Source organism: Phaenicophaeus curvirostris, chromosome 7 (assembly GCF_032191515.1).
Source record: "Phaenicophaeus curvirostris isolate KB17595 chromosome 7, BPBGC_Pcur_1.0, whole genome shotgun sequence".
Taxonomy (NCBI): Eukaryota; Metazoa; Chordata; class Aves; order Cuculiformes; family Cuculidae; genus Phaenicophaeus; species Phaenicophaeus curvirostris.
In genome coordinates this window covers 13,199,787-13,220,094 of record NC_091398.1, presented here as the reverse complement: position 1 = coordinate 13,220,094, position 20,308 = coordinate 13,199,787, and the positions used below count along the sequence as shown (strand labels likewise).

Here is a 20,308-nt window from a genome sequence, read left to right as displayed (position 1 = left end):
AACTAGCCCTTCTACTTGGCCATCTTTAGTGAAGAGAAAAATATCAGAGAACACAGTAACAGAAAAAAATTGTTGAGGAACTAAGTGACTTAATGAAAATATGGAAGAGAAGGCAAGTTCTCACTGCTAAGGGCTTGGACCAACCCTTGAACAGCTCTGCTTCAGACCTACTACTTACTATGGTTTAGATCCTGCTTAAAGCAAGCTGAAGTGAGGTGCAATGATTTGAAGAGGGGCAGCAGAGGTGTCATGGAGTCTGCTGATAATAACAGTGTTTATAGCATATACAAAATAAGAGACTGAGGAGTGCTGGAAGAGCTAAGCACTCTGTAGCACCAGCATGGATGGGCCCAAATCCTTATCTCTGCCATGTATAAGCACCAGGATAAAACAAGTCCATTTTGTTTGGCTGTCGTCATCAGCTGTTGATTTTCATCCATGCCTAATTCAGTGTAATTTTCTAATTACCTAGCTTGCATCTTTATACCGTCTCACAACTTGTACTTGAGCCCTGGCTAGAGTGATGCTCCTGTGAAAGCATGCGCTAAGCCTGCCTGGTTTTAGAGAAGATGTTGGAAAACAGACAAGGAATTTATTCTAGCTGGTAGTCTTAATTTGATGTTCTCTAGAATGGGGGACCTACATGTAAAACATCAAACTACGGGACAAAGATCTGACAGAGGTATTTACATAAATTCTGCTATCGTATTTAATTTCTTCAGTTGTTGAGAGTGTTTATTCTCCAACATTCCTATAATACAGGGAAGTGCTATTGTTCCAATTCTATAGACAAGGCATTGGAGACAGAGATCAGATTTTCTAGTCACTTACCAAGACATGCACCTGGGAATTTAAGCACTTACTAAAAGTGCTATCCGTGTACCTGCCTGCATCGTTAGCTGCCTGCATACTGCCAAAAGTCTTGCTGTAAGTGATCTGTCCACCCTCTGTGACAGTGCAGGTGATCAAGCACTTGTCTTCCAAATCCGAGATTAGTGCTTACTTGCTGCAACACCCTTTTGTGTCCATCTGAGCCAGATAACATCTTTTTCTTCTGCTACAACTCCTGTCAGAATTCCTCATTCAACGCAAGCTATTTCTGAAGCCCCTCTGTGTGTTTGCCTGAGGAAAAGGACACCAAGATGGGAATAATTTTACTCCTCACCTACCCTGAGAACAGCATTGCTTTCCTGCAGATTGGTGTGTGAACAATGCTAGAATTGTCAGTACCTTCAGTAAAGCTGGAGGTCAGAGAGAACCGGGCCTCTCTTTTTCTTTATTTCTAATTGCCATCTTGGCCTTTGGGATCCTGGTGTTAATAGTAAGGTTCACAGCTGCTTTGGTGGCCACATGATGGGGTTAATCTCCAATACCCATGCAGCCAAAGCCTACTCATATAGACAAATTATCTAGGGAGCCCACACTGGTTTTCTACCTGGATTTGGAAGAATAACAAGCTTAAGCAAAGAGTTGTGTATAACCAACCCAAGTTATGACACAACTGGGGCAGCCAAAATGAACAAGTTGTTGCTAGTGGGACTTCCTGACTAAAACGGATAAGCGATCCCACTCCCTCCCTCCAATTTACAACTGTTATTTAATAGCGTGCTCTAGACCTTCTTTATTCCTGCCATTTGTCCAGATGCCCATTTATCCCAGTCTCATAGTTTCCTGGAATGGTTAGGCTGGCTGTGCAGAGAGGAGCAAGCGATGTAGAGGAGTACACATTCGTGATCCTGTTGGGCCCATGTCTTCTCACTGTGCATCATTCAGTCAAATCCTATTTGGCTGCAGCAGTGGTAACGCTGTGCTTGTGCCCAGTGTTTACCTGGATTAGGAGAAAATGCTGTGCCCTACAACCACTGATCTGGTTTTGAGGTAAGCAATGCCCAGCCACCTGAACCAGGCAACCTTGGACCTTGGGTTTAAATGGTGTCAAAACTCTCCTTGTGCTGCTCCGACTGCAGTGTAGGCGGCTTGTCTGAGCAATGTTAAAACCTTATATTTTACTTTTACAGTTTGGGCATCATGTTAATCAAAATCTGTCAGTTCTGTGTGGGGCGTTTGGGAATGTGCCATGCACTGTGTTCATTCTCCCAGTCCTATATTATCCTGTGCAGTGTTGTACTTGCCAAAACCACACACTCATGTTGGCATGAAACAATTGTTCTGGTTTATATAGAACACGCTTGGCAATAGTCTATCTTAATGAACAGTCATAGTGCTGAAAGATTCAGAATCGTCTTTTCTTCTCCATGCAACAGACAAAATTTCTTTCAGCTGGATTCATGATTTTAAAAAATTACAGGAGTAGAAAGCAAATACGGAGAGGAGGGTGTACACGGTACCTTTAGGGTCTGGAAGGAAGCGAGAATGAGATACAGAAAAAATGTCTATATAAGATACAAGCTAGTAACTGGATTTCTAAGCCCATGTGAAATTATAAATAATGTTTACTGTTGCCAGTTGGTGAACACAGAGAGGTGTGGTTTTTTACTTGCATGCAAAGCTTTTGGTTGCGGGTGAAGTACTTACTTAGACAAAAACATTCAATGGATGGTGTGGGTATTCTGCCAAAAATAAACCCAAACAAACACTGACATATTATAAAAGCACTTTTTTTTTCTGCAGAGATATCCAGTTGCTGCTGCTATTCATGAAGTCTAAAAAACTGTTAAAGCGTCCTGTTTAACTTGCCTGAAATAATAATACTTTCTTCTAGGAAGCAACACAAACATCTCTAAAACTTAAGAACCATTATTATATGTTTTTCATAAAAATGTAGCATGTGCCCTAAACTTACAGGGCTATTGATCAACAATAACTGGTACTTGTCAAGGTCCTGTGAACTAAAACCACTGCATGGACAAGGGCCAAAGGTGAAGGGTAGAAAACTTTTCTTTAGCTTAAAAAAAATGCAAACTGAGAATGGATTTAAACATTAGTCAAAGAAAAATAATTTTGCAGTGATTAGCAAAGGTTGGTGATGGCTTATTTTTCCTCCCATTTTCCAGACAGCTTCACAAAGAGATTTTGTAAATTGTATCCCATTATGAAAGTACCGGCTGCTTTGTTATCAGAATGGCAACAGAGATTTTTATTCCAAAAGGGCAGGCACTATCACTACTTGAAATTCTCCACATTGTTTCCACTGTGAGCAAATTTCAGTCTTGACGTGAGTCATATCTGCTTAAAAGTGAACAGCGGCTGCTTCCACTTTACACTAGCATGAAATCTCACTTACAGTCTTGAATCTTTAAAATCAACTTAAATACCAGGATTTGGATAGTTTTGCATAGGTGACTTTAAATCCAGAAGTTCCTAATAGGAAATACTGAAAATGAAAGCATTCAGCTTTAGTAGTTTGTGATGGGAACAGAGAGATTTCCTTTCAGATATGAACGCTTCATGAAGTAAAGACAAAAAAGTCTATTTAAGTTTTGCCATATGTGGACAAAAAAAGTAGCAATCACACCTAAATGTAGTTTCTCATCCAGCTAGCGAGGATGGGTGGTGTGTGGAGAGAAGAGCCGGGGGACAGGACAGTGAATTTTGGGCATAGCTGCCCATGATGGATTATGGATTAATTGCATGTTTGGCAGCGCAGCTGTGGCTGCACAGCACAGGGGCGTCAGTCACACCACTGCTCCTGTCGGTTCCCAGTCCTTCAGAGCATGACCTGTTTTAGCCGTTCCATCGCTCCAGCCGGCACTGATGGATTAATGGGAGGAAATGTTTATAGAAAGGTTCAGGTTTCCTCAGCGAGTGGAGTGAAACCCCTCTCAGCAGTGATCACTGAGCTCATGCCGCGGAGCAGTTTGAAGCAGCCTGATTCGCAGAAAAGCAAAGGCCTTTCCTAAAAGTAAACTTGACAACTCAGATTCCGGGGAGCAGCTAGAGGTGTTTTCAAATGGAAGATGCGGCTTTTCTAGAGACACAGCGTGAATAGGGCCAGCTCTGAAAAGAACTTTAAATCAGTAGTTCATACACTGTAAGTATAAAAGGTTATGATTGAGAGCACAGTGTCTGAAAAAAAAGTGCCCTGAAATACAACTATTGTTGTATTGTACTGCAACTCAGTAAATGTACGGCAAATCAGTAAATATTGCTGTATTGTAGTGCAACTCAGTAAATATTGCTGTATCGTACTGCAACTCAGTAAATGAAACAGTACTGCAGTGCAACCACAGCTACCATGATGGCATCCAGCTAAGGCATCTTAGATCTCCTCTTTGTAACTTATATTATAGTATAGCCATGGTTTATGGCAAAGGAAGGGTGATGAACCCAATAAATAGGCTGAAACCATTGTGAGAGGAAAGCTGGAAACTATCGTCATTTCACAGGTGTAAAATTCTGTTTGTTTCAGTTTAAAAAAAATGAAATAAAATAGACAGTTTCATTGAAGCTATCAGCTTTCAGATGACTGTGATAAGAAAGAATGTAGGCTTCAGGCTAGCTATGAAGATTAAAGTAAAATTCACCTGAGCAAAACTGAAGATAGCAAAGGTGCTAGAGGAGGAAAAAAAAAAAAAGCCAATTCAAAACACTACCCTTCGAAAGCTTTAGCAAAGGTCCTAGTCCTTACTGTTCCCCTAAAACATTTCACCCATCAAAGACAGGATTTAATTGACAGCACTTGTGGCACCCTCCAGTTCTCAGTCTCAGAGTCCTTTTGGAATGGGAAGAGAGCACTATCCTTATTTTCTAGATAAGGAAACTGGTTTATCAGCTTGCCCTCAGTGAGAGGCAGAGCCTGGAAGAAAACCTGGCTAAGACGGAGTACCTCACGTGAGGGCAAACATTTGAAACCGTTCCAAAATGTGATCTCCTACTGTGAGGGTTACTTAGAAAAACCAGTTTCAAGTCACAGATGAGTTTCTGGTCAGTATATTCTCAGCGTATTCACCCAAAAGTCTATTGCACCTCACACAACAAAGTGAGGGGAAAGCTACTAGGAGACCGGACTCCCCCCCCAAACCTGTCCAGTGTTCAAAGACTGAAAGAACTTCATTGAAGCCCTTGTATTAAAAATTATTTATTTAGTGATCTGTACACGGGATGAAGCAGGGCCTCATACAGACCTTAAAAAAAAAATCAAGTAAAAACATAAATACATATTTTCTTACAAAAATGAGATTTACAAAATATACATACTGCACTTGTCTTACATGTTTGTTTTTTCTTTTTTTCTTTTTCTTCCACGTGTGCATTATAAAAGACAAAAACCCAAGCCTTGCACTTCTGAAATCGGATCTGCTGAAGGATTTGGCCGATGCGCCTGTTCCTCATGCCCAGACTACTGGGACGCCCTCAGACAGCAGCAGTCTGCCCCCTCACTCTGAACAGGTTTTTTTCTTTTTAAAGTTTCATTCCAGACACTTTCCCCCCAAAAAATGAAGAGCAGCTATAGGGCGGAGGCTTGCTAAAAATCCAGAATTTCCTATTTTGTCCTTAGGCAAGAATATACACACACACACATATACTTATAAAAACAACCCTTCAGTGACTACAAAGGTAAAGTAGTAAGCAAAAAATAAAATATGAACAAGTCAACATGAAAATTTCAGAATAGAAAAATCTGTCACATTTTAAAAAAGAAAACGATGCATTTGATGATTAATTTTTTTAATGTCTTTCCTTCCAAGATGTGATCACTGGAAACTTAGGCAGCCAGATTTTAGCCGAAATGAGTGGGCTTCTCACTTGCGGTACCTGCTTGCTCTTACACCCCAGTCCTGGCCCCCACCTGCACCTCACAGTTCAGGGAACCTGGGGAGCAGGCAAGGCGTCCATCCTGAGCCAAAAGGATTCCTCCTGGCCCCAGAGCCGGCTGCGCGGCAACTTTACCTGCAGCGAGCTCACTGCAAAGCAGGAGAGAAAGCAGGTTTACAGGGAGGAAAGGAAAATATCGTATCTTTACGTTATATATTTTAATGGCTCTTGTTTTGGCAGGTGCTCTCAGTCCTGCTCTTTTGCCCCTCCAAGTCTTAGCGTTTCCTTCAACTGAGAAAAGCAACCCATACTGAACGGTAAGAAAACATCCTGCCTTCTCCTTTTTTCATAAAAGGAATGTTTATTTCTGTGAGCTCCTAGCATCCAAGGGTGAACCTCAACGACTTCTTTTTGTTAGTTTGCCCATAAAAAACGATCCCATGCTTATGCCTTTCTACATAGAAAACACTTTTGTTTCCCCCTTTGTCTCCTAGAACAAAGGCAAGAGGGAAAAGCCTTCTGCTGAAAAGCAACAAGTCATTTCTTTTCAGGGTGTGGAATAGCAACCCCCTCCTTCCCCACAGCAAAAAGAACGCCAGACCTAGGGCCGATTTTTCACTTTAAACCAACCAAAGCAGGTATCGCGAGGTAAAGAGGAGCTGGGGAGCGGAGGTGCCTCTCCCGGCCCGGGGCTGGCTGCGGTGCCCTGCGTGCGCCCTGCTGACCCAGCGGCTCAGGGGCAGCTCCACGCATCTGCCTTCCCCTCCCTCTAGTCCAAAACAAAGGCGGGATGGTTTCAGTTGGGTTGTGGTTTTTGTTTTCCTGCACAGGAGCAGCAGGAGAGAGAGGTAAGGGGACTTCTTGCGGGTGAAGGACACTTCCATCCCACCAGTGGCTTCTTTTTCTGTGCTCTTCTACTTAGCTGGGCATAAGCACCACTGAACACGGTCCATCTGATCCTTTACGTTAAGATTGTTTGAATTTTTATTTTTTTTTAAACCCTCTGGGAGGAAGAAAAAGTTTGGAAGAGCCTCCCTCCCCCTTCAGGGAGCCATAGCCTTCCTCTTCTGCCGAGCATCCTTTCCTCTGCGTGTGTGCATGCGTGCGTGCGTGCCAGAGAGGGCAGGGGGTCTCATACTGCTGTCTCGCCTTTGCTGCCAGTGCTGAGTCTGTGGTAGAAGCGTCGCCAGGACTGGAGGGTTTTGCCAGACCAGATCCAGAAGCCAGTTGTGATCCCAACAATCATGGTCATGAGGTACTTGATCATGAAGACTGTGAAGTCTGGGCTCATGGGGGCAAAGTGGCTGGGGCAGGGCACGGCGTAGGTTTTGCAGGTCTGGAGGAGCCACGTCTTCTCCCAGGTGGCACGGAAAGCCTGCTCGTAGAAGTAACACGCCAGGACGATGGTGGCGGGCACCGTGTAGAGGACACTGAAGACACCGATGCGCACCATCAGCTTCTCTAGTTTCTCCGTCTTGGTGCCGTCGTGCTTCATGATGGTGCGGATGCGAAACAAGGACACGAAGCCGGCAAGTAAGAAGGAGGTGCCGATGAAGAGGTACACGAACAAGGGCGCCAGCACAAAGCCCCGCAGCGAGTCGACGCTGTAGATGCCGACGTAACACACCCCGCTGAGCACATCCCCGTCCACCTGCCCCATGGCCAGGATGGTGATGGTTTTGACGGCGGGCACGGCCCAGGCAGCCAGGTGGAAATACTGGGAGTTGGCCTCAATGGCCTCATGGCCCCACTTCATGCCGGCAGCCAGGAACCAGGTGAGGGACAGGATGACCCACCAGATGGAGCTGGCCATGCCGAAGAAGTACAGGATCATGAAGAGGATGGTGCAGCCTTCCTTCTTGGTGCCTTGGGCCACGGTGCGGTAGCCGTCCTCGGAAAAGCGCTCCAGACACACCACCCGCTCCTCCAGCAAGAACCCCGCCGCGTAAGCCACCGCCACCATGAAGTAGCAGCCCGAGAGGAAGATGATGGGCCGCTCCGGGTAGCTGAAGCGGCGCATGTCCACCAGGTAGGTGAGCACGGTGAAGAGCGTCGAGGCGCAGCAGAGCACGGACCACACGCCCACCCAGAGCCGGGCGAAGCGCACCTCCGCCTCCTTGAAGTACATGAGCCCGTTGGGCCGCGCCGGCTCGCAGGGCGCCCCGCAGTCCCGCTCCCCCAGGAACCGGTAGCCCAGGTAGGGGGGCACCTTGAGCTGCCGCGGGCACGAGAAGGAGAAGCCGGAGGGCGGCTGCGGCGGGGTGAGCAGCTCGGGGAGGTGTCCGGCCGTGGGGCGCGCCGTGACCCCTCGCCCCGCGGCGCCGCCGGCCCCCGGAGGGGCGTCCGAGGTGTTCTGCCCGACGCAGATCTCGCCGGCGCCGTGCACGGGGAAGTTCTCGCAGCGCAGCCGCTCCGGCCACTGGAAGCCGAACTTGTTCATGAGCGCCTCGCAGCCCTGGCGGGCGCGCTCGCAGAGGGAGCGGCAGGGCGGGATGGCCTGCTCCAGCACCGTGCACACCGGCGCGTACATGGAGCACAGGAAGAACTTGAGCTCGGCCGAGCACTGCACCTTGACCAGCGGGTAGAACTGGTGCACCTCCAGCCCCGCGTCCTCCTGGTTGGTGTGGCCCAGCAGGTTGGGCAAGATGGTCTGGTTGTAGGCGATATCCGTGCAGAGCGGGATGGAGATGGGCTGGCAGAAGCCGTGGTCCGGCACCGAGATGCCCTTCTCGCCGTGGTACTGCTGCTGCTGCTGCTGCTGTGGCTGCGACGCCGCCCCCGCCGGGGCGCCCAGCAGCGCGGCCGCCAGCGCCGCCAGCGCCAGCCAGGGGCCGCCGCCCCCCGCCCCGGCCCGCATCGCCCGCTTCACCGCCGGCCGCCGCCGCGCACCCCGGGCATCGGCGCCCCGGGCGGCACCGGCACGGAGCGGCTCCCTCGGCACGAGGTCTCCGGAGCTTCTCCCGCCGGCGAGGCCGTGGGGGAGGAGGGGAGGGAGGGCGACGATCCCGGCGGCGGCTCCGCGCAGGGTCCCGCGGCGACGCTCCCCGCGCGGGTTCGGGTTACGGCGGCGATCGCCGCGCCCGGCGTTTCGCTCCGGGGCTTCGATAACTTTTAGAATCCGACGGACCGCGCGATCGGCTCCGCCGCGGGGCTGCGGGTCCGGGCTGGTGGTGTTAGGGGTGGCTGCAGCCTCCCGCCCGGCTCCGCTCTCGCCCGCGGCCCCCGCCGATACGAGCCGCCCCGCCGCTAAAAAAAAGCCACGTCTCCGCGAGCCCCGCCCCCCGCCCGCCCCATTCACGAGCCGCGAGGGGGGCGGGGCCAAGCCGCGCCTCTGGCCAATCGCCGTGTTTGTGGGCGGGACCACGCCGCACCACCAACCAATAGCAGCGTGAGAGGGCGTGGCCTTCCCGGTCCGCCAGCCAATGGCCGCGCAGGGGCGGGGCGGGGAGGAGCCCGCGGGTTACGGGGCGGGAGCGGGGCGGGGGGGAACGTTGGGAACAAGTTTTTCCCATCCCCGGCGGGGCGGGAGGAGCCGCCCGGGGGCCCCGCAGCCCCGCGCCCCGGGCACGGCCGGGAGGGGAGGGGGGCCGGCAGCTCGCCCGGGGTGGCCGTGGACTAAAACTAACCGGCTGCGCTCCGAGCGGGCTTTGAAATGCAACCGGCTGCCTGCGCCCGAAATTGTTGAAAAAAAAGAAGAGGAAAAAGGAGGAGGGCGGGGGAGAAAGGCGGAAAAAAAAAAAAAGTCATCGCGGGGCCGCTTGCAGAAGGAGCCGATGGCGCTGGGATGTTCGAGCCTGTGCGCCAGGGGGGTTGATTTGTTATCGCGGCGTGACCGTTGGTTTTTGCCGGCGGAATAAACGCTTTATTCATGCGGCTCTGAGCACGAGCTGGGGGAAGGCAGCTTTTTTTAAAACGTCCACTGTTCCTTGAGGAAAGGGGAGAAGTTTTAAATCCCCGTCTGCGTTGCGGCGACCCCTTTCAGAGAATCGCAAAGGCTGGAAGGCGGCTTGCCGGAGCCCTCCCGGCTCTGGGGGGGGCGGGCGGGGCCGAGTGAGCCGGGCGGCAGCCCTGGAACAGCCCCTGCCTTTGCCTCCAGCGGCCTGGGAGGGACTGCGGGCGGAGACAGGCTGGGGACGAGCATTATGCAGCCCTCCCCATCCCTCCCTTTGGGGACAGAGCTCCCCTGAATTGTGCTGTTCAAATTCTTACTCCTTTACTAGGGGTCGTGCTCCTGTGCCACTCAGAAAAAACACCTTTCTCCAGGGCAGCTGGCAAGAGCAGGGTTTGGCTCAGGGACTTCAACAGTAATCACCGGACGAACGTTTCCCATGTCCTCTTCCCCCTCCTGAAGTGTCCTCTTGCCAGTGGGACCACTAAGTCGCAGCTTTTGTTACGTTTGCTAAGAGAGGTTGGTTATGAACAGACTTACTGAAATAAATCTACTGCTCTAAAATTGGATGTGTTTTTAAAATAATACTGTGCTCTCTAAAATCTATACGGGCAGGACTCGCTCCTCATGGCTGCAACAGTAGCTTCTGGAAAAGAAAAAAAGTCTTTTCTTCATTCTCACTTACAGCTGTTTGAGAGCCTTAGAGGAACTTTTGTTTGTTAAGGCTTGTTATCTGAATTAAGAACTTTTCTACACCTAGTGACTGAGCAGGTTTTTGTGATACTCTTCATCTAAATAACCTTGCATGGTACAAACTTACATCACCTTGTCTACTTTGTTGTTTCTTCTTTGGCTGTTAGTAACCTTCAAAAAGATTATTTTTTCCAGTTGTTTCCTTTTTCTTTTTTCCCCCATCCCATCTTTCTGATGGGAGCAGCACTCCATGAGCTGCTGAGTCACTTATCTGTAATAATTACCTTAGAGCCCCTATTTTTCACTTTGGCTTATACGACTGACTTCACCTACAAAGCATTTTGCGATATTCATTATGAAAAATGTTGGATGGAAGGAAACGTTTCACTGGCAGGCAATGACAATGCAGAGAAAGTAAAGCAGCTGCAAACTTTCTGCCCCATGCATTGCTCATTCTGATTTCTGTACGTGAAGAGACAGGTTCAGAGCTAATAAAACGGTATTGCAAGAAACGATCTTTCAGCAATAGTGAAACAGACAGAAACTATTCAGGGTAAGGGATGTCAGATCGAGTGGCAAGACTTTAATTGGATATTTATTTATTTACAAGACAGGGCAGATGGCATCAGTGGCTCTCCCTTGTGTTCTACTGGTCCCATTTGTTTAAGTCGTTCCTCCGAACCTCAGTATGAACAAAAAGATGACTGGGAGCTCTGGTATGTGCTATAAAAGCTGTGTGACTCCATTATTCTTATACTGAATGTAATGTAGAATCAGAATGAAGCAGAAGGAAAAAAAAAAGAAGTAGAAGGGTATGCAGAAAAGAAGAAGGAAGGAAATCTGTATCCTGGATTATTTCCACAGGGAGATAAGAGAGTAAACTTGCTGTGTGGAATGATACTGCTAGGACATCCCAGATGGCAGGAATGTGCAACAGGATTTACTAAGATGGAGGAAGAAAATATGTCAGATGTGTTACCAAATTCCAAGATTCTTTTTCGCTAGTTATACCCAGTTGGAGATGGGACGCAGTCACTGAGAGAGGCAATGGCAGTCTCAAAAAGGCAGATTGAGAGCTAAGGAAATCTCAGGGTGTTGTCAGACTAAGACATCCTGATGGCTTTCAGGGGATGATAGAAAGAAAAAAGAGAGAAAATTAAAAGCAACAGCAAAATCCAGGATCCCAGAACACAGGTTGCCCCAGAGCATCCAGAACCTCCGTAAGCAGCATCAGCTATGTTTCAAAGGCAGCAAACTTATGCTTGTCTCCTGTTTCTACCTCAATCTAAATTCACAAGTGTTAGCCTGCAAAATTACTTAAATTTCCTCACAACAGGAGGGATTCTCATCAGCACGTAAGCACAGGCAGCCACCGTTAGTCAGGTTATCAGCCACACAGAACAAATGTGCTGTGCAAGACTTCACAGCATCTGAGAAATTGTCTGTCGCAACCACATAGCAGTTCAAAAGGTTTTCTCCCAAAATCTCCTAGCGGCTAGTGTTCTGAGTGTGCCGCATGGTCTGCCGGCAATGAACCTCCACAAGCAAAGTCCTGGCCAGTCAGAGATACCAGATTTAGTCTCAGGTCTTGGTCTGACTAGACTGCCATGCACAGGGAGGAATTGTTAGGAACAAAGAACTATCTTTTTTTTTTTTTACACATTTGAAAATAAAACCAGTTCAACTTCCAGACTAAGTCAGAGTGAGGTGCAGCATCCCTACATGATGTCTTTTCCTGCTGTTTTAAAGCCTCTTTAAACAGTGCCAGTACAATTTTCCTTGTTTCCTATCCCATCTGATAGAGAACTCTTCCCATGGAGGGAGGGAAATCAAAACAAAACACCCTCTCCCCACTTAACCACTTATTTTGGGTGCCCTGGGGGTGAACATTTTCAGATTACCTGTTGCAAGGCTTCCAGTCCTGTTGCCCCCAGAAGAGCAAAGACCTTCTCCCTTCTCCTTCCTCCTGCTTGTAGAAACATGCTGGGCCTCACCAGCCGTTCTGCTAACTGGCACCACCACCGCCCGTGATGCAACCGCCTCAACTGTGAGACTTGTCCCAGTCACATTTAGTAAATAACTTCTATGACACTTTCAACCTCAGCGTTTTGAAGCATTCTCACGTGTAGTCTTACATGATCAGGCAGGCTATTGAGCTAAGAATATCAAAATTTGCACTCCCTGAAGCTTAGTGGGGACATGCCAGGAGCCTGGGGGGAAATGATGCATTTGCCTATTTTACATAATGTTTTGCATAATTAGAAATAAAATAAGTTCACAGTATTCCATCTGCTTGCATTTCTATCAGTCTGATAGATTACTCTGAATTGCATCTTGACCGAGCTCACCAAAGAAATCTAGTCTTTCCATAATGAGGCAAGAGAGCCTGGTATCTCACAGGCAGGGAGCCGAGGAGGCAAGCCCCTGCCCCCACCATGGAGCCTTAATTTGAAATTAGATTGAAGACAAAAGAAACTGATTGAGAAGAGCGTTTGAGAAGGGCACTGGTGACAAAAGGAAGGGGATACTGCTGGAGGGGATGCGGTTTCCCACAGTGAAAGAGGTAAAAGCTAGTTGCATCATGGATTTGTAAGATAATTATTAGTTTATGAAGTAGTATCCCAAAGGATACAGGGAAGCAGAGCTGACTTCCACATTTGCGATCAAATTGGGGAAGACATTAGGAAACAAAGATGGGTTATCGGGCTGATGATTGCTTTCATCTCCAAGATCCATGAATAAGAAAACAAAACTTGAAGTTTATCTGCTCATCCCCACTCAGCAGATTGGTGAGGACATCAGTTACGTTTTAACCCTTGTGTGACCCTTTGAATTCCCCTGTTTCTTTAACCTGAATTTACTCTGCTTTCTAACAGTTTTAGAGTCGCAGAGGCCTTTTGGTATGAAATGCAGGCAGTCCCTCCCTATTTCACTCTCTTAAGCTAGGTGCTTTTTTAACAAGACAAATTCTCTGCTGGCAGCAGCATTATCAGCCAGGTCCTGTCATCATTCTGTCTGGGTGCAGTAATATTGCTCTATGAAAAAGGGAAGCTTCTAGAGGCAGTGGAGGAAGATGACATTTGTGCCTACTGCTCTTTTTCCATCACTGCGGAAGATCCTGCTCTGAGAATCAGGATGTAGCGTAGGCACAAGCAAACTTACTTTCTGGTCCTTTAAGTCTTAAAAAGGTGCTTCTGTCTTGGCATGGATGCTTCCCAGTCTGCTGTATCTGGTTTTTAGCCGATTCCATGTATGTGACATGTCACCCTAGGCAGCACCTGGAGAAGAACTACGTGGGACTGAGTTGCCCCAGGCTCTCTGGGCTGGCACCTTCTCTCAGATGCTGTAGGGATCCCAGCCTCATGGGTGCTCCAGCTTACCCTGAGCACCTCCGAGTGCCTGTGAAAATAACTCACAGGTCTGCAAAGGTCTCCAGCAAAGTTAATTCTTATGTTACAACCCTCAAAGTAATACAGATCCAAACAAAAAGCAATATACCCTTCCCTGCTTGCTCTCATCACCATGGAATGTTTTTCAGGAATCTGGCTAGTGTCTTTTCATGGTTCAAACTCCCCTTCCCAGAACTATATTCCTCCAGGCCTCTCTTCCACACTGTGGATCCTTGACCTAGTCTGGACATTACTTTCCCTGACAACCCAGTGATTTTGTTTCTTCTGTGTGGCAGTTTCGGAGGCTAAAGACAAGCGCTAACACCTGAGCTCTAGGTCCTTCCAGATGAAACTGCACAACTGCAATGCTCAGCTGCCTGCAGAAAAGGTAGAGGACACCAGTTCTCCTTCCTTCAGCCAGCCAGTTCTGTATAACTGTTCCATTTGCGCAGCTGCCATTAAGGTGACTTAAATCTCCTATCCGGGAGCATTTCTGCTGCGATGTAGGGCTGACTGAGGTATGTAACGTTTTAACAAAAACCAGCCAAGTTGTTCAAGTTTCTGTGTAAATTTCCCACCTCATTGCAGATGGTGCCACAACATTTGTGAAAACTGAATTATATTTTGTGCACAATACCGGGGCTGGTGTGGACGTAGTGACTGGATGCTCTGATCACTCTCCTGTTGATACCCTTTGCTTGTAAGGGAGGTAATGGTCAAATGCATTGTACTATGTATTTTGTCATTTATACCCGGCCTTGTTTCAGTTTTGTCTTTTTATTGACTCACCTATTTGAGATTGCATCTGAAATCCTCTGTAACGCACAGACTGAAGGCTTGCACTTGTCCTGTTTGAGTTACTGGGTAAGGTTTCTCTCATTTCAGTGGAAATGGAGCAGGGTACTCATCAAAGCCCCAAACTCTGTTTATGTAGGAAGGAGAACCGGATTTAGCCCAAAATAAGAAATGGGAAAGACACATTATATCATTTATAGCCCTTGCTATTACATATGCTTGTGGTATAATTAGTTTGCTTTTAAATTCTTTGAATAATGGGACTGTTGCCGTCTCTCTTGGGACACGGTTCTGCCATCTAACAATCATATTGGCAGGATGCCACTGCCTGATGTTCAAACAAATGGTTTATCTTTGCTTGATTAAGACTTACTAAAGATGAGTGCAGCCTCCAGAAATATGTTGTTTCCAAAGCTTAGAAAACAAGGGAAGAAGAGCTGTTATTCAATGCAGAATTTGCCAGATGTCTAAAGAGGCTAAGGAATTCCTAAGCTTCTGTTTACAAAACCCTCTCTCCTCCTCCCATGAATGCTTAAATTACCAATCACTGCTACCATCCTATGTTTAGGGTGAAATTTCCCTAACCGACTCCACTTCCAAAATTGGATTGGTAAGAGAAACAAACATTTAAATTACTTTTATTTCCCCCTCTTCCTGATGAGCTTGCACAAATTAACCCTTGTCCTCCACAGTTACAATTAAGCTTTTAAACAGAATGGTTTCTTTCTTTGGTCCGTGTTGTATCCTAGAGACCCGCTTGCCAAGGTGGTTCCCTGCTTCAAGGCCACATGAAGGTTTGCACTGCAGGGCTACTGTCTCCCTCATCCCTGTGAGCCCTGGAGGTGGGTGAACCTGCTGCATGGACAATTTCCTTTTCCATGAGAGTCCCTGGGCAGCGGTGACCCAAAGTGCTTTTCAGTGAAGCAGTGCTGTTAAGGAAAAGGGACAGAGGGTTAGCACTGGTGCCTATAGACAGCTCTGCTGAGAAACTGGGGCTGTGAAGTTTGCGGATCAGCATCACGCACCCTCCTTTACCTTTTTTTTTAGTCGGACATTTCCAAACCATATAATTTCTACCTCGATGTCAGCCTACATTGACTGGACTCTCGGGGCTGGGACCAATGGCACTCTGAATGGCCCTGGAGATATTAAGCTGATTTCCTTCTGTGGAGGGAGGGGAAACAGAAAGCAGCACTTCAAACAAGCTCCCTCCTCGTGGAGTCTCTGAAGGGAATGACAGCCCATTTTCTCAATTACATGTTCATTAATATGTTTAGTGCTCTCCTCCCTCTCTTCCCCCAGCCCTGCCACCTGGGAGTTCCTACTATGTTACTGGAAAGCCACAGAGGTTTATTTAAATACCACATAGTCAGATTGGAATGAGAAGCTATGAAGCTTCCCCTCTCTAATACTTTTTGAAATTATTTATGGGCTATGCTTCTTGCCTACGTAGAAGGTGCCTTCTGAGATTCCTGCAAGTCAATGCAGAAATAGCTGTTTGAATTGAGCAATAATTAGAAGCATATGGAGCAAAGCAAAGCATCAGAGAAATCCCATTCTGCTAAAGAAACACTGCTGTCTGAAATAGATTTCCGCTGTATGTAACATTTTCTCATATGAGCTAAAAAGAAATAACATCATATGTCTGGTTTGCACCTACCAAAGCTGGGAAATTCAAAGTAACGTCTGTAATTCTGCTCTGAATCCAATCTAATACCACATGGCATCTGCAGCCCCTACATTTTCCTGGACCACAGATACAATTTCTTTTCTTTGCTAGGCCTCAGAACAATGGGGATTCAGCTTCTTTTTGTGAATGTTTATGTATTTGTATTTAACTTTTTTCACTCAATCTTTGGTTGAGTTGTTGGGGTTTTTTTTGTTTGTTTGTTTGATGGGGGTTTTTTGTTTTGGTTTTTTTTTAAGGATTTGAAATGCTGAGGAAATGTCTGTGACTTAAGAAATGGTGAGGATCTTTTGCAATCCACGGGGCTCAGTCTGGGGAAGGTGCTTGGAGTTCTCAATCCTAATTTGCTGCCAAATTCTTACGTGCTTGATGTGGTAGATTGTTTCACTTCTGACTTCTAAAAATAGCAGGTCCTGCTCTCCTTGCTCCTGCAGATCATCCCTTTGAGTTTAGAGATAACCGAAAACTCTCAGCACCTCAAGGGGAACCTACAGCACCCAAGCTCAAACTTTAACTCTCTGTTTCTTATTTGCTTTGCTCACACAAGTGCAACTGGATGTGGTTTGCTGTGGGGCTTCCAAAGAAGAATCTCATTGTCGGGGGGAGAGGATTTTCTTTTGATGATCGTAACTTATTGACCTGATATCTAGTCATAAAGCCATATTTTGGTCAGCTGCCACACAACAGTAAAGGTGTGATTTCAATGATGAACTTGCTCATATTTATGCTGCATTTTTCAAGAGGTAGGGATCCATACCACAATGTAATGGAGTATCCACTAGACATTTTAAAAAGCAATGGTGTTTTAAAACTGCAAGAACACAAAATACCCCTGAAAACACAAATATCGTAGGACTCTTAAAGTCTTCAAAGCTTGTGCTACTCAAGATTGTTTACAAACAGGTTTGAGGGCTTCGCCTGGAGCAGAAGTTACTCCTAGAAAAAAAAAAAAAGTCTTATTTTGAAGGAAATCATAAGATTTGCCGGATTGCTGTGTTCTTTCTGCTGTGAGTGAGCAGGCATGCAATGGGCTCAGCGAGGCCGTGGCATGTGCCTGCCCCGCAGTGCTGTTTCCGACCGCACTCAGGGCAGTTGTGCAAGTTGGGCAGGGCCTGGTCTCGCTGGTGTGGTGAGGAGTGAGCGTCATGGGCAAGACTTGCGGTGTAGGAAGTGATGTTGGGAACGCAATAGGTGGCATTCCTCTGTTTGACCCTGCCTCCCAGCCCTGTGCTGCTGTAGGTGCAGGGTTTTGCCTGGGGTGTGAAAACTGAAATTCCAGCTGCTGATAGCTATTAAAGTGCAATTGCAGAAGTAGAGACATTAATGCTGGTGTCTGCCAAACTCCTACTGGTTTATTTTATTTTAAAGCTTGTGCGGATGATAGGGGATAATGCAGAAAAAACTAGATCTAATATCTAATATTGAAACAATGACTTTCTGGGCAAAGCAAACAAGTCCTCCAGTAGCATCCTAGAAGCTGCCCCAAATGGTGCATTGGCAGTGGTGGAAGAGCGCTACTCCTAAAAACTGTGTATGGACATTGATAGCATTTTGTTAAGGCTGGTGATCTGTAGGCATTTGTGAGGTGCTTTAAGTTGGTTTTACCTGAATTTGAATGAGAACCCCCATCTCTGGGTGAAGGCAGCATCGTGACAGTGGCTCCTGGTTGGGGAGGCAATAGACCTTCGAAATGCGCCGCTGTTATTATCATTGTTTTTTTCCAGTCCAGTCTGATCCTTGGTGCTTTCCTAGACGCAACAGTAAAGGCATTTTCTGCCCAGCAAGATCTTATTCATGCAAATTCTCGTTGTGGTAGAGAAGCGTGTTGACTCTTGAAACAGCCTATGGGAAGTGGGACATCTGAAAGGGGGCGCTCATCCCTGCCCTCTGCCAGGGATCTCTTCCTCCAGGGCAAGGACATCTATGCTCTGCTCAAAGCCATTCCAGGACTGCTGCAACTGATGGCCCACTGCGTTAGGGCAGTTGGCATTTGGCACTGGCTTACCTCCTTCATTTGGGCTGCAAACTGAGACAATTCCTGGAGCCACATTGCTTTTGGCCCAGAGATCCCTGTGTGAGGGGCAGCCACTTGTGGGAGAGCAGCAGGGCGGGACAAGGGGGTGGGAGCTGCTGCAGCCATCTGATTTTCATCTCTCTCTGTGACTCAGTGCTCTCCCTGACCACAAGGGTCAGTTCTTTGTGAGTAAAGTCTGTAGGCATTGGTCCCTAGATATTATGCAGATATGGTGAGTTTGGGCTCTCTAAAACAACCTGAGCAGCTGAGTAATAGTTACTCACTGGCTTCCAAATTTGCTGAATGGTTTGCCAGAGAAAAGCTCTGTTTTCCAGGTATTTCTAAGGCAGCCGTGCTTAACGCATCGAAGATCAGATTTGCTCCTGAAGCATATCTTAAAGCTGCTTTGGTGTTTGCTTTTTTTTGCTAAAAAAAAAAAAAAAAAGAAGCAAGACTGACTCTTGCTTTAAGATGCTTTCAGATTCTGGGTGCCCACCACCAGGGCCCTGGGAGGGCAGGAGACCCAGTCTGCTTCTGAGCTTCTTCAGAGGCGCCAATCCACCCCAGGGAAGCTGCTCTCAAGCTGCGACTGAAGCCAGGCAGCTGAGAGCCAGCACAAGCTGTATTTTGCTAGATGAATTCCCTAGGGTCTGAGGGCTTGTTTCCTAACAGAGCCAGCTAAAAAAATCCCAGGGCTCGCGTGGGGGGTTGTATAAAACTTTGTTATTGCTTTTGTCCATCTTTAAAAGTCTTGATTTGAAGGTAAATGATTTTTCATTAAGTTTTTATCAGAATCACTTTTGAAAATAATTGTTTGTTGAACATTTCTCCAAGAAAATTCAATTTACTGTTAGCGTGTGAAGTCATCTCTTTTCAAATGTGATTTAAAAAAATGACAATTGGGATGGGAGTTCATGTAGGAGCACCATGAGGGAAAAACCAAAATGTGAATTATCCCAACATTTTTTTTCTGAAAAATACTTGAAAAAAGACAGTATGAGATAGGCTCCTCTTCGTATTCATGAGCATACAGTTAAAAGAAAAATCAGGTCCATTTTTAATGCAAAAATGCCAAGTGTTTATCTCTATAAACAGAAGCAAAACCAAAAGCTGGGTAAACCCAAATTGTATAGGGCCGAGCCCAGGCACCCCCTTGGCTGGAGGAGGAATTAGTGGTTTGCATAATCAAGCCTGGGGAGCTCATTTTGTCATGCTCAAAGGGCCACAGTGGTGCAACAGTAGGGGTGGAGGGATCAGCAAGCACCAACCATGAATTCCCTTCATTTTTCCAATTTAAGGCCTGAGTAGAGGAAATGCAAAGCTCTTCTTTTTTTGCTCTCTCCTTCTCCCCCCCACCCCCAGCTTTTTTTTCAGGGTAGATGAAAAAAACCAGGCAGTAAAGGAGCCAGGTTGACACCTGTATCTGTGACAGCTCAAGCAAGGGAAATAGTGGGAAAGAATCTGCTGGCAGCAATTTGAAACTGTCCCCCTTCCTGACTTGGAGGCTTTGACTGATGGTGCAGCTTGTGCGGCCATATGGTCGAACATCTTGAAGGGCCAGCAAAGAGGTGCTGGTGCCAGCGCTAGGAAGGGAAACCAAGTCATTATCGGAAACCAGATCTCTGGGAGAGAGAGGAGCCATTAGTACAAAATTTTGCTTCATGCTTCACTGTCCTCTCTGCGCTGGGGGAAGGCGAGACCTGGCCTGGCTGCTGGGGATGGCTGCGCTGAGCTGTGATTAAAAGGACGGGCTTCTTCCTCAGCGCTTACTGCACAGCGTGGTGTCTTCACGGGGCACCATTTCCCCCTTTACACACACTTTCACATGCTCCTTCTTTTAATTCACTCAAACGCCAAATTTGGCTTCATTATAAATTGCCACATTGGTTCTCCCTGCTGAAGAGCCGTCGCTGCACCAGGAGGACAAGGTTTGTTCAGCCAGGGCTGCAGGCGAGACCCGAGGAGAGCAGAGCTCCCCAGCCAGGGTCCCTGGCAGCACTGCTGCCCCTTAATGTAAAGCAGCACCAGGATCAGGGAGATAAGAGTTGTAATGACCACTGTGGGTTCCCGCTTTCCCTTTTATTACTTGGTACATTACATTTGTTTCCAGCAGAGAAGAGTTTATG

General features: G+C 47.2%; 1 protein-coding gene across 1 annotated transcript; it reads right to left on the bottom strand.

Annotated features, from left to right (window-relative positions):
• Positions 1-5,120: 5,120 nt before the first annotated feature.
• Positions 5,121-8,622, bottom strand: FZD7 (frizzled class receptor 7). Its single transcript, XM_069860792.1, has one exon. It carries the CDS (start codon positions 8,570-8,572, stop codon positions 6,848-6,850), a length of 1,725 nt encoding a protein of 574 aa, XP_069716893.1. The 5' UTR covers positions 8,573-8,622; the 3' UTR covers positions 5,121-6,847.
• Positions 8,623-20,308: the final 11,686 nt, after the last annotated feature.

Excerpts from the sequence above, each read along its gene's own strand:
- FZD7 (XM_069860792.1), bottom strand. The coding sequence starts at position 8,572 with ATGCGGGCCGGGGCGGGGGGCGGCGGCCCCTGGCTGGCGCTGGCGGCG.